The sequence below is a fragment of the Kwoniella dejecticola genome, chromosome 4, assembly GCF_000512565.2.
Source record: "Kwoniella dejecticola CBS 10117 chromosome 4, complete sequence".
Classification (NCBI taxonomy): Eukaryota; Fungi; Basidiomycota; class Tremellomycetes; order Tremellales; family Cryptococcaceae; genus Kwoniella; species Kwoniella dejecticola.
The window spans coordinates 1,818,432-1,829,948 of NC_089304.1; the positions used below are offsets into that span (position 1 = coordinate 1,818,432).

Consider the following 11,517-nt stretch of genomic DNA (forward strand, 5'->3'; position numbering starts at 1 on the left):
CAGCCGAGCGGATGTATCTATATGTTTTTGAGTTGGACAACGTTTTGCTAAGCGTCGGCTTTGTCGTCGTTGTAATTGGGGTTTTTTTTCCAATAATCTCATAGAAAAGTGATCGACCGCGGACCGAATTTGACTTTGACTCGGACCCTTCGACAAGTTACGTAATACCATATTGATGCATCATTTTATCATTTCATCTCATCGTTATGCGATGTTTATTGCTACCTGCCAACCTATGAGCCTATGAACTTATGAACTTATGAACCTATGTAATGCTATGAAATGGTATATATGTATCTGAATGCTAGGTGGGTATATCCTCGGATCTTGAACCGAATCCAAATCTCCCTCATTATCTATTTAAATGAACGAATGAACTACAAGACATTCTTGAATCAAGGAAAATTCGCATCTTCGCCTTCAACTTCCCCCGCTCCCACTGAAAATATAAAATGTAAAGAACACATGCCTCAGAATCTGCACCTTTAAGCAGCAGAAGGCAACCCCTCCAAAGCTCTATTGAACCTCTCAAACGCACTATCCTGCAACAGATCCAATCTATCTTCATCGACTAAAAACTTGGAAACAGGTTGTGAAGCTATATAGCCCGCATTATGCAGGGCACTGGCCAATTGGTATAGAGGCGAGAGCATCTCGGATAGTCCAGCGACTTGTTGGAGGTCATCTTTATCCGGGAATAGGGCAGGGAGGAGTTGCAAGACTCTTGGGAGATTTCTTGAGTGCTCGGTCAGAGTAGACGATTCGCGCGGATCAGGATGAGGTCCAGCTTGAAGGACTGAAGTTAAGAGTGTGCCAGTGTCCGAAGTCAAATCTGCCCAATCGAGGAATAGCTACATGTTTTCATCAATCATGATACCATCAATCAGCTTCGCCATTTGATGTGTGTCTAGTAATACTCAAACTCAGTCTCATCACTGAAAAAACTCACCTTTCCGCCAAACTCCCAACCATCTGCACCTTTCCCTTCCAAACCCTGACACAGCCGTCTCAATAAAGCTTTATCATCCCGAAGGACCGCTTCAGGCGCGAGCTTAGACACGAGGATCCTGTGCGCTTTGTCCCACAGTTTAGCTTTGAGCAGAGCATGGTATTCGCCCCAAGCATCGCCAGAGGAAGATAGAGCTGCAGCTCGAGATTCATGGATCCATTCGACCGGGATCTTGAGATCGCGAGTGAGGAAACGCTCTTCTTCGGAAGTAGGAGCGGGATGCCTGAAAAGCAAGGTCCGAAGCGATTTTTCGCGTCTTCGATATTCGAGAATCAGAATATCAGCTTGAGTACAGGGATTTGCTTGCAGATCATATAAAATCAAACTCACCCTTCAGGAGTTTCCAAGTGTAAAAGAAGGAAAGCAGCTTTAGTCCATTCTCCACTGACTTCCAATTGATACGCATAGGATTGAGTCAACCTATCCGCCGTGGAAGAATATCCATCTTCTTCGCGATCTTCGAAATCCCGTTTCTCCAACACGCGCGATAACAGGATATAGAGATGCCATGATAGTCTGACATCATACGGTGAGGGTGAAGAGTCCCTGGCGCGAAGGACTTGATCTAAGGAGATAGTCACATCTGAGTACAGTTTGATGAGGTTGTACACGATGTCTGTCGGCTCATGAGTCGAGTTCCATTTTTTGCCACCGGTAGAGGGGGTTTCGAGGTACGGTGGTAGAGGTCTTGCAGGAGGATGTTGAGACTCGAGAGCGGCGGAGTATATGGAGATGACATCGCTGATTGAATCTTCGAAGCGATTGCCATACCACATATGTGAGCCTAAAGCACGCTTCCAATCTAGTCCTTCCGCAATGAGAACATCAGGACACCCATCTGAGCCTTTCGAACGATCTCCAAGAGAAATATCCGTGATCCCAGCTAAGAGGGCATACAATTTCCTGTATCCCTTCGCTATGAGCGGATTGGCTTTGTACTTGTTCCAATCCTCTAATTGTTTCATCAATTCTTCCCTGAAAATTTCCTCGCCACCAGCTTGCGAGATTAGGGTGGCCAATCGCATATCTCCACCATCGAGGGCAGATTGAACAGCCCGTTCTACTTGATGCCCACTCAGGTATGTGAACACTTTCGCAGGTCGATTGTCTCCATTCTTGATTAGATCAGAATCGACTGAGGGTGAGACAGCATCTTCAAGCCATTTTGACAATGCTAACTTCCGTCGGATAGATGCTATTCGTTCCACTAATTCTTCAGAAGATTCAGAAGGGAGTTTCAGATCGAGCTCATCGAATAAAGCTACACCAAGTCGGAACACGCTAGCTTCATGGGACCGATCGCCGGCATCGAAGCGGGAGGCGTAATCCCGGAACCGGATTTGAGTGTCAATAGCGGCATAAGGAACTCCGTCGAGAGTCTCGATCAGGGTCTTGTCGAGATGCAGGTCGAGTAATCGTTTCGCTTTGTTGTTTTCGGCCGTGCTATCTTCGGATAGTATATTCACTTTCGCTATTCGTAAAACGGCGTCAGACTCGGACGATACAGTCGAAGCAGGAGCGCAGATTGTGCCAGAATGAACGAGTTGTCCATTTGGACCCCAAGAACATCTGAAAGACCTTCCTAACGCTAATCCAGCGTCGATGCTGATTCCTTCTTTGGTCTGGGCGATACTTTGCGCTTCGGCTACACGGGCGTATTTCCTGGGTTGTCGAAGTTTGGGTGGGCTGATTTTGTGTTCGCCGAAGGAGGTGCGCTTGACAGCCCTCTGATCAAGCGACTCGGTCTCCTCCCCGGCTTCACCAAAAAACGAATCTTTGTTTCTAGCTTTCAGATCCCTTTTCCCATTCAAGTTGGTTTGAGTAGTGGACCTGGGAGCAGAGAAGAACGAAGATTGCATTTCTCTGAGCTTTCTCATGCCTTCGACTCCAATTTTTTGCTTGATAGGTTGATCCCAAGTAGGTAAATTTTCCGAGACATACTCCTCTTCGTCAATCTCAAAGGTCTCGCCTACCTCCAAGGAGTCTTCTTCGTCGACGTTAAAGGAGTCTTCATCTATGCCAGAGTCATGTTCGCCTTCAGAAACATCCCGCAAACCTTTTGTCGGTGGTAACATGTCTTCATCCTCATCCACATCTTCGTCGGTCTCGGTGCCGGTACGATCGGAAGCTGGCGGGGCGGGCGCTCGTTTCTTGGTCGCCGGCTGAGACTCTTCATCATCTTCGCTGTCCTCATCGATACCGTATCTACTGAAATGTTCCACTTTGAAGGACCATATACCATCGTCTGTATAGCTGACAAACTCAGTATTCGGGATGTTCTTGACTCTTTTCACGAATCGAGTATATCTATGATCGGACGAGTCCTTGATGGGTTCTTTGGTAGCTTTATCGTGAGCAAAGACGTTTTCCAAAGTAATTCTGGCTGGTACGTTCAGACCTTGACCCTGAGGTGCTTTCGCAGGGTAGTCATCGGGGTAAACTGACAGCTCAGATTGATCAAAGACTATGATCGTACCCAACAGATCGTCGAGCGGGGCGAGGGTGAGATCAACGGGTTCAAGGAATATGACTTCCCCATAACCTCTTCGTCCAGCCGTGAAATTATGTAATTCGGATAACTCATTTTTGCTGAGCTGTCGCAATTTCTCGAATTTGGGTTTGCACCAGTATTCTCCCTTCTTGGGCGCTTTCTCCGATCCTGATACCCGAGAAGAGTCAGAAAGGGGAGCATTCCTCCGCAATGGCGAGTCGGAGTTGCCGTTCGCAGTTGGCGGATTGAAGAGCAAAGTGGCTGGGCTGCCAGGGGCGATCGAGCCTCTCTCAGGAGTGGGTTGGGCGAGACTGCCAGTTGATCCTCTCAGTGCTGATTTGCCCAATACGGATTCAAGCTGATCTCCACTGCCGTTAACATTGAGAACTTTGGGTGTGACGGTCAACTTCTTGATGCTAGGTCTGGGCACAAACGCGTTGGGTGTGAGAGCGGTGTCCGTGAGACCTTTATACCGGTCTGGGGCGGCAGGCGAATTGAGTATACTTGATCTGCCGGGCGAGCTGACTGATCCAAGAGGAGTGCCAGATCGACCGGGACTTTGTGAGCCGGCGATGGGAGATGCGAACCCTCGAAGCTTGTTGATCTTGCCTTTCGTGCTGGGCGTGAGTCGATAAGAGGAGGCAGTGAGGGGAGGCAGAGCAGGCTTTTTTGTCTGAGAGCCGTACTCGAGCTTTTGTCCCGTATATTGGAAGAGTTGATTGTTTCCATAAGGGTTTTGGTCGATGGAAGCAGTGAGTGAGGGTTGTTGCTGCTGTGGTTGCTGCATGGTAGATTGTCCTAGTCCACCGAAGATACTGCCTCCCAGATTTGACTGTTGAGCAGGTTGCTGAGTGGTACTGCCAAACAGACCGGTTGTAGCGGGTTGCGATTGACCGAGATTACCGAACAAACCTCCGCTTGTACCAGTCTGAGCAGGTTGTTGCTGTTGGTTTTGTTGCCCAAACAGCCCACCACTACTGCCGAACAACCCTCCTGCAGGTTTGGCGAGAGAATTATTCTGTTGTTGATTCTGTTGGCCTAAAGTATTGTTGGTGATGCCAAAAAGACCGGTGCCCGTTGAGCCCGTGTTACCGAACAATCCCCCACTCTGCGCAGGCTGCTGAGCAGGCTGAGATTGCCCAAACAACCCTCCGGTCGAAGGAGTTGTAGTCGCGGGTTTGGCACCAAAGAGGCCGCCAGTAGAGCCAGTGTTTCCGAACAAGCCAGTTGAAGCCGGCTGTTGCGTATTTTGTGCTTGAGCGGGTTGACCGAACAGTGATGTGCCGGGTGTTGATGTGTTGGTATTACCGAACAAACCACCACTGGCTGGCTGGGTCGTAGAGGTCTGACCGAAACCCCCGAAAGTGCTGGTAGGAGCAGCTGGAGTGGTGGTGTTCCCGAATAAGCCTCCCGCAGGCTTGGGTGCTCCAAATCCACCTGCAGCCGGCTGTTGCTGAGCCGTCTGTCCAAAAAGTCCGCCGGTATTCTGTTGTGGTTGCTGAGTGTTCGAGCCTACAACTTGAAACGCTTAGCGAATTATGAGAAGATTATCGGAAATATGCTACTCACCAAATGTGTTTCCTCCACCTCCAAACAGACCTCCACTAGCAGGTTGTTGCTGCTGTTGGTTCTGCTGATTTTGTCCGAATCCACCAAATCCACCGGTTCCAGTATTACTAGTTTGCCCAAAAGTATTGGTTCCGGTATTAGGCGTAGAGCCAAAGCCTCCAGTCCCTGTCGCTCCGAAGGCAGGCTTGTTCTGGCCAAATGACCCGAACGTACTGGTGCTAGCTGGTTGCTGTTGTTGATTGTTCTGACCAAAAATATTGGACGTGTTGCCAAACAAGCCACCAGAGGTGTTGGTCTGATTTTGCGCAGGTTGACCGAACAATCCACCTGTGCTACCAGTATGGCTTTGACCGAATGGAGGGTTTTGTTGTTGTTGGGGCTGTTGCTGACCAAACAGACCTCCAGTATTGGTTGCGGGTGTTGATCCGAAGGTGTTTGATGTCGACCCAAAAGTAGATCCTGTACTGCCAAACAATCCTCCAGCGGGCTTGGCTCCGAAAGTCGAGGTTTGCTGTTGAGGTTGACCAAATCCAGTCGAAGCCGGCTGTCCAAATCCTCCTGTAGACGCGCCAAAAGTGTTAGCTGGCTGTTGGGTGGGTTCTTTCCTGTTCTGTTGATAATCCAGCGCTCTAAGCTCTTCCCACGAGACTCCTCTGTACGGCATCATACCCGTTATCGAGTGGAACAAGTGAGGTGGTCCTTCTTTTGCCCCTGTGGTGGACGAGGGATCACCCTGCCATGTCGGGAAGTACGCCGGGGAAGCAGTGCCTTGAGCGGGAGGTGGCGGAGGTGGTGCATCTGCACGGTAGTTCTGGAGTTCGTTAGGTCCTTTCAGAACATCTTGACCGACTGGGGACGCGCCAAACGTGGTAGTTGGTTTGGCGCCGAACAAACCGGTACTTGGACTAGCACCGAAAGTTGATGTTGTAGCTGGCTTGGCACCGAAAAGACCTCCAGAAGCAGGTTGCGTAGACCCAAACCCGCCACCAGTACTTGAACTGCCGAAAAGGCCACCGCCCGCTGTGGAATGCCGACTAAGCTAAATACCGTTGATGGATAAAAAGGGTGACAGGACTTACTGTTCTGTTGCTGTGGCTGACCGAAAGTGGATCCAGAAGCTCCGAATGTGGGTCTAGATGCTCCAAAGGCATTGCTTTGTTGCTGATTCTGCTGTGTATTTGCGCCAAAGCCGCCTACCAGGTCATAATGATATAAGCTTGTATGCCCCTCGGTTTAAGGTAGAAAACTACTTACCGAATGTTGATGTTCCGGTTGATCCTCCACCGAATAGACCGCCTCCAGTGTTCTGTTGAGCAGGTTGACCGAATCCTCCCGAGCTAGACTGTCCGAATCCTATATGTCGGATTCACATCAGCATTCTTCCGTCGCCATCGATTTATGCCCAATGCGCCGGCACTACTTCAGACGTTCTAGATGCCCTTATTCCTGTCCGATGTAATGGGTACACGGCAAACATCACAGATGTCCCGTGAAGCCGCTCGTGTCCTCTCATTACCTCCTTGCAACGGTATCTCGACCGATAGCTGACCTTGCAGGACGTGAATACAAAACTGCTCACCACCTGTATTTTGTTGTTGCTGTCCGAATCCAGTACTAGTATTCCCAAACAGTCCTCCTCCCTGCTGCTGATTCTGCTGATTATTATTATTTTGACCCCATGATGAAGTTCCTCCAAACATCTTGCCTAGATCCCTATGCCCTCTTTCTAGCTGATTTCTATCCTATGATATCCACTTCACCAATCTATCAATCTAATTTTCGAAGCAATCAAACCGAAGACCGTTCAAATCGCGAGATTAGCTGAAAAGGCTGTCCAGGCGTGCGCTTCGACGGTGAATCGTCAGCTGCAGTCGGCAGTGAAGGATGAATGAGGATTAAGTAGGGTGGCGAGAAGGATGACTGAAGTGTGAAGACGACGGAAAGGCAGTAAGTGTTCAAGGTTATACGCACTCGAGCACAAGATCTGAAGAAGCACATCCCAAACCAAACGCGTGGTCAAGCTCAGCTCAATTCAGTCACGGCGTTATTCGGGATTATAGTTTAAGTGGGTCACACCGTGTAATACACTCGATACGTGTGGCGCGGCGACTTCCAGCTTCACGTCTCCTTGAAGCACGCACAAAGCACAAAGCACAAAGCCCTATCACACTGTCAAGTCATGGTGAGGTGCATGACTCAGAGCAAATCAGTCTTTGAGGTATGTCTCTCTCGCTTACGGATGAGTTGCAGAACTTCTATAAGCTTTTGGGAGTCAAGAAGAGGGTCTTTCCACAATCAGCTGATTGAGCGTTAAATCGATGTACAGTATAAACATGCAGTTCGAGCCATCTTCAGCTTGAGCTCACTTACGTCCCCTTGTAGTCTTCACTTGACTGGGATTCTACTATCGTGCACCACTTGCTTCCTCACCAGGGCTGCTGACCCCTTTGACGATGCCACGACTTGATATACCTGCTCACCAACTTATGACAGAGGCTCACTGAATATATGTCTGTGCGAGTCAGGAACTTGAGGTTGCTAGAGTGCGAGTCCAAGCGCTCTGTCTGCCCTAAGTCAAGAGGCCAAAGCGAGACTGAAACCATGTGTCAACAAACCTAACTCGAGCTCTTTCAACATGATAATTGGATATCGGAATCTGCTAAATCATTTGAGTAATTGCTGTAAATCTACTGAAGGATCGTAGCAATCCCTTCGTGGATGTGGCGAGCACCATCGAGTCTTTCGATCATATACAAGGCACATCGCCGTACAGTATCCTCATCACCCAAACGTCTAGAACTCAGAACCATCACGCCGAAATGCCTTCGCCCCTTCCATCATACTACATCCCCGCCTCATCCTTCTCACCTCTCTCGATCTACTTCAGCTTTACCGGAACGCCACAAGATATTTGACGGTCTCTTCGCTGACCTGTTCCCGACTTTGGACGCCTCGACACCTTTAACCACCGAGACCGAGATAGAGACAGATGGTCCAGTCATACCTATGCCTGAAGAGCGAGGTGGACAAAGTGGACGAATTGCACGAAGTCGCAACTTCAATAACAGCACCAATGACAATGTCGATTGTAGACACGAAGCAGACAGACCTAAAGTACCGCCCAAATTGCTTGGGGTGGATAACGAGCTCTCCCGCTTGAAGCACAGTATCTCCGAGCGCAATCTCAACGATCGCAGACGATCAGCACAGGACATCGAGACGATCGATAATCTTATAGCGGACCACAAGAGGGAGATGAGAGAATTTGAGAGGGTGAAAGCTGAGCTTGTGGAGGAAAAAGCTCTCTCGGCAAGGCTGAAAGAGGAAAACAAGAGGTTGCAAAGGGAGTACGAGGGGAAGATAGAAGAAGGTAAAAAGGCGAATAAGAAAGCGTTGAAGATTTTGATGGGCATTCAGAAGGAGGAGTTTCTGAGTTGGGCCAAGGAGTTGAGGCCGTACATCCATGAGATCGAGATGGGCGTACAGAGGCGGATAAGTGATTGGCAGAGTGACGTAACCGCGACTGGGAAAGGTAGGAGTGCGAAGGTCGAAGAAAAGGACAATTTAAAGATGAATCGGGTGGTCAAGACTCGAAGAAGCAGTTCGCCAGAATCTGAGGCTGATATTGCCCACGACGCGAGACGGAGGAATGGGACGAGGTCGCCTGCGAAATCTGTAAAGAAGAAGAACCGTGATCGTAACACAGGCAGAGACGAGAGGGTATCGGTGTTGCCTTTGAATGAAAGACATCCTTTTGCACGCTACGGTGAGTGCTGCTTACACAATGGATGTGGAGCGAAGTCAAGTCAGTCTTGAACCGCAAATGCTGATAGGGTGCTTTCCTATCGTTTCAGAACCGTGAACGATCGTCTACTGTGAATGTCTCAATCGAGGGTTTTTGCCAATCATCCGCTCATATGTCCCATATACCTTTTATAGCTTTATAATCAAGGATAAGATCTGCAGTGTGGATAATCTAAGAAATGCAAGCCTTACCTCAAATAGCCGTCTGAAGTTGTTTCTTATCTTGCCATGTCCTTGTCGTAAAAGCGGTACGTATGGCTTCACACAACATGGCTTCGCAAGCCGCTTCCTTCCCGTTCCCACACTTACTCACACACCCACCTTGACAACGCCGGATGACCGTTTCGCCTTTCAAATCGCTGCATGACTTTGTGGCCTATCAAAACGCTTTCATTTGCTATATACTCTTCTTCATATGCATTACTCTCGTCTTGCTCATTCATATATTCTCACTCGTCAACCTCTGATCCATTCTCGAATAGCATTTTCAACATGCCTCAGTCCACCGATTCGTCTGTCGTCGCAACAGTACCCATCTCGTAGAGACCGTCAAAGGGCCTTTCCACACTCCACCAGGCTACAGACCAGGCAAGTCCGCTGCTCCCTACTCACTCTAAGCTCCGCATCTACCGTTCATTAATCGAGCATCGAGCTAATGAAACTCTTCGGGACTCGGATTCTATTGTGTATCTAATAGCTCACGCCAAAGGAATCCTTTTGAGCGGTATCTTCACCCCAACACCCATCGCCCAAACCCTAACTACAGCCCCTCACTTCCAGAATGACTCTGTTTCTACTCCGATCTTAGTCAGGTTCTCAGACAGTACCGGAATCCCCCAAATACCCGATACAGACCCCGACTCCAATCCTCGCGGGGTCGCAATCCGCTTCATGCTAGGCGAACGGAGTCATACAGATCTAATCGCACATTCGACACCCCATTTCCCCGTTCGGACGGGCGAAGAATTCTTGGAGATGTTACAAGCTATCGGAGGAGGATCAGAATCCATCGGCAATTTTTTGAATACTCATGAAAGTGCGAAAAGGTTCGTAGAGGCGGCTAAACCTTTTCCAAGGGGTTTTGAAACTCAGAAGTATTTTGGGTTGAATGCTTTTACCTTAAAGATCAAGATGGGGAGGAGACGGTGATCAGATGGGAAATTCACCCAGCTGGATCAAGCTCCTAGGATGGGGAAGAGGAGTTTTTGAGTGAAGAAGAAATGAAAGCGATGAGTCAAAATGGCGTGAATTATCATTTCGACAAGATAGAGGAGAGTGTCAAGCGAAGCCAAAGCCAAAGTCAGAGTCAAGGTGGAGTGAAGATGAAGCTTTTCGCTCAGATTGGGGAACCGGATAAAGGTGACACAACGAATGATGTCACGAAACAATGGCCCAACACCAGAAAATTGGTGGAGATGGGTAGTATCAGATTAGACGAAGTAGAAGAAGATCAATTGGAGAAGAATCAGTATATCATCTTTGATCCGATCCCCCGAGTCAAAGGGATCGAGCCTTCGGATGATCCGTTATTGGAGATGAGGGCGAGTTTGTACCTGACAAGTGGGAAAGAGCGTCGAGCGGCAAAAGTCCAGCAGAAAGAGACAAATGAGGTGAATCATGGGACTCTGCAAAGTCACTAGTCGTCCAGATCCTGGTACTTCCTCCGACTGCCGTTCAGAGTCATGCTTGTAGTAGTAGATACGATATTCCCGTGAAACGTGAGACGTGAGAAAGAGATGCAAGTCATGCATTTCACCTTTGCGTCATCGATATCTACATAGGAGCATTGGACCCGGCTAAAATCAGTCCGATAATCTGGCAAGGCTTGATGGATCTCGCCCAGACCCTCATAAATCTTGTGTCCAAAAAAAATTGGGGCAAGGTAGACCTTATAATCCAGCCCAATATACACCCCTGACACTACCGCATATCCAATCCGCGTCCCAGGTACACCTCCTGACCAGCGACTTCGCACTATGTAAGCGACATTAGCGTTCCTCTTCTCATCAGGGGTGAACGCTGACCCATGAAAATACATGTGAAGACTGATCATCTCCAGATCGAGCGTGTTCTCGTGCGCGCCGAACCTCTTTGCGTCTCCTCGAGCAATGTCTGGACAGTGATCGGACCAAGATCGATCGACATATCCTTCGAGGGCACATACAGGTGCTGATGATAGGTTCTGCGTAGGGTGTACGCATACACAGAGTGAGCAAACACACCAGAAGGACCACACTTGCTAGGCGATCCGGACTCACTGGTCAAGTGAGGGAAGTACAAATAAGTAAGATTTCGCTTCGTAATCGCCGCGTCGAAGCTTTGTGAGTCCGCCTCCATGTCGTTCATCGAGGTCGAAACGGGCTTCCTCCATAGTGCTGTATCTTGGCAGGTCAAGGGTCTCGCTGAAGGCGCGAGATCCCCCACGAGAACCGAGTCTCTTGCCACTTGGTCCACTTGACCGGGTGCCTTCTCTCATGGTGGACCGGTTGGATGTGCCGAAGATCGATCTCAAGGGTGTCCTCCATCTCCAGTACCTCCTTCTGGATCCATCATTTGTTGTCCTTGTCGATTCTTCCGGCTTGATTTACTCAGACATTCTGGCAAGACTTATAGCTGAATGTGAGGGTTGGCGAAAAGAAAAACG

At 49.0% G+C, this 11,517-nt stretch overlaps 3 protein-coding genes across 3 annotated transcripts; 2 read left to right on the forward strand and 1 right to left on the reverse strand.

Moving 5' to 3' along the window:
• Window positions 1–485: 485 nt before the first annotated feature.
• On the reverse strand, window positions 486–6,769 carry I303_103944 (uncharacterized protein; the record flags this gene model as incomplete). Its single annotated transcript, XM_065968875.1, has 7 exons — window positions 486–851; window positions 950–1,265; window positions 1,340–5,012; window positions 5,070–6,089; window positions 6,149–6,262; window positions 6,324–6,422; window positions 6,649–6,769. The coding sequence occupies 7 exons, from the start codon at window positions 6,767–6,769 to the stop codon at window positions 486–488; spliced, it is 5,709 nt and encodes a 1,902-aa protein (XP_065824947.1).
• Window positions 6,770–7,787: 1,018 nt separating this feature from the next.
• I303_103945 (uncharacterized protein) lies at window positions 7,788–10,022 on the forward strand (the record flags this gene model as incomplete). The annotated part of the gene is made up of 2 exons (XM_018407276.2): window positions 7,788–8,835; window positions 9,571–10,022. The coding sequence occupies 2 exons, from the start codon at window positions 7,788–7,790 to the stop codon at window positions 10,020–10,022; spliced, it is 1,500 nt and encodes a 499-aa protein (XP_018264084.2).
• A 71-nt stretch (window positions 10,023–10,093) lies between these two features.
• I303_103946 (uncharacterized protein) lies at window positions 10,094–10,513 on the forward strand (the record flags this gene model as incomplete). Its single annotated transcript, XM_018407277.1, has 1 exon — window positions 10,094–10,513. The coding sequence occupies one exon, from the start codon at window positions 10,094–10,096 to the stop codon at window positions 10,511–10,513; it is 420 nt and encodes a 139-aa protein (XP_018264085.1).
• Window positions 10,514–11,517: the final 1,004 nt, after the last annotated feature.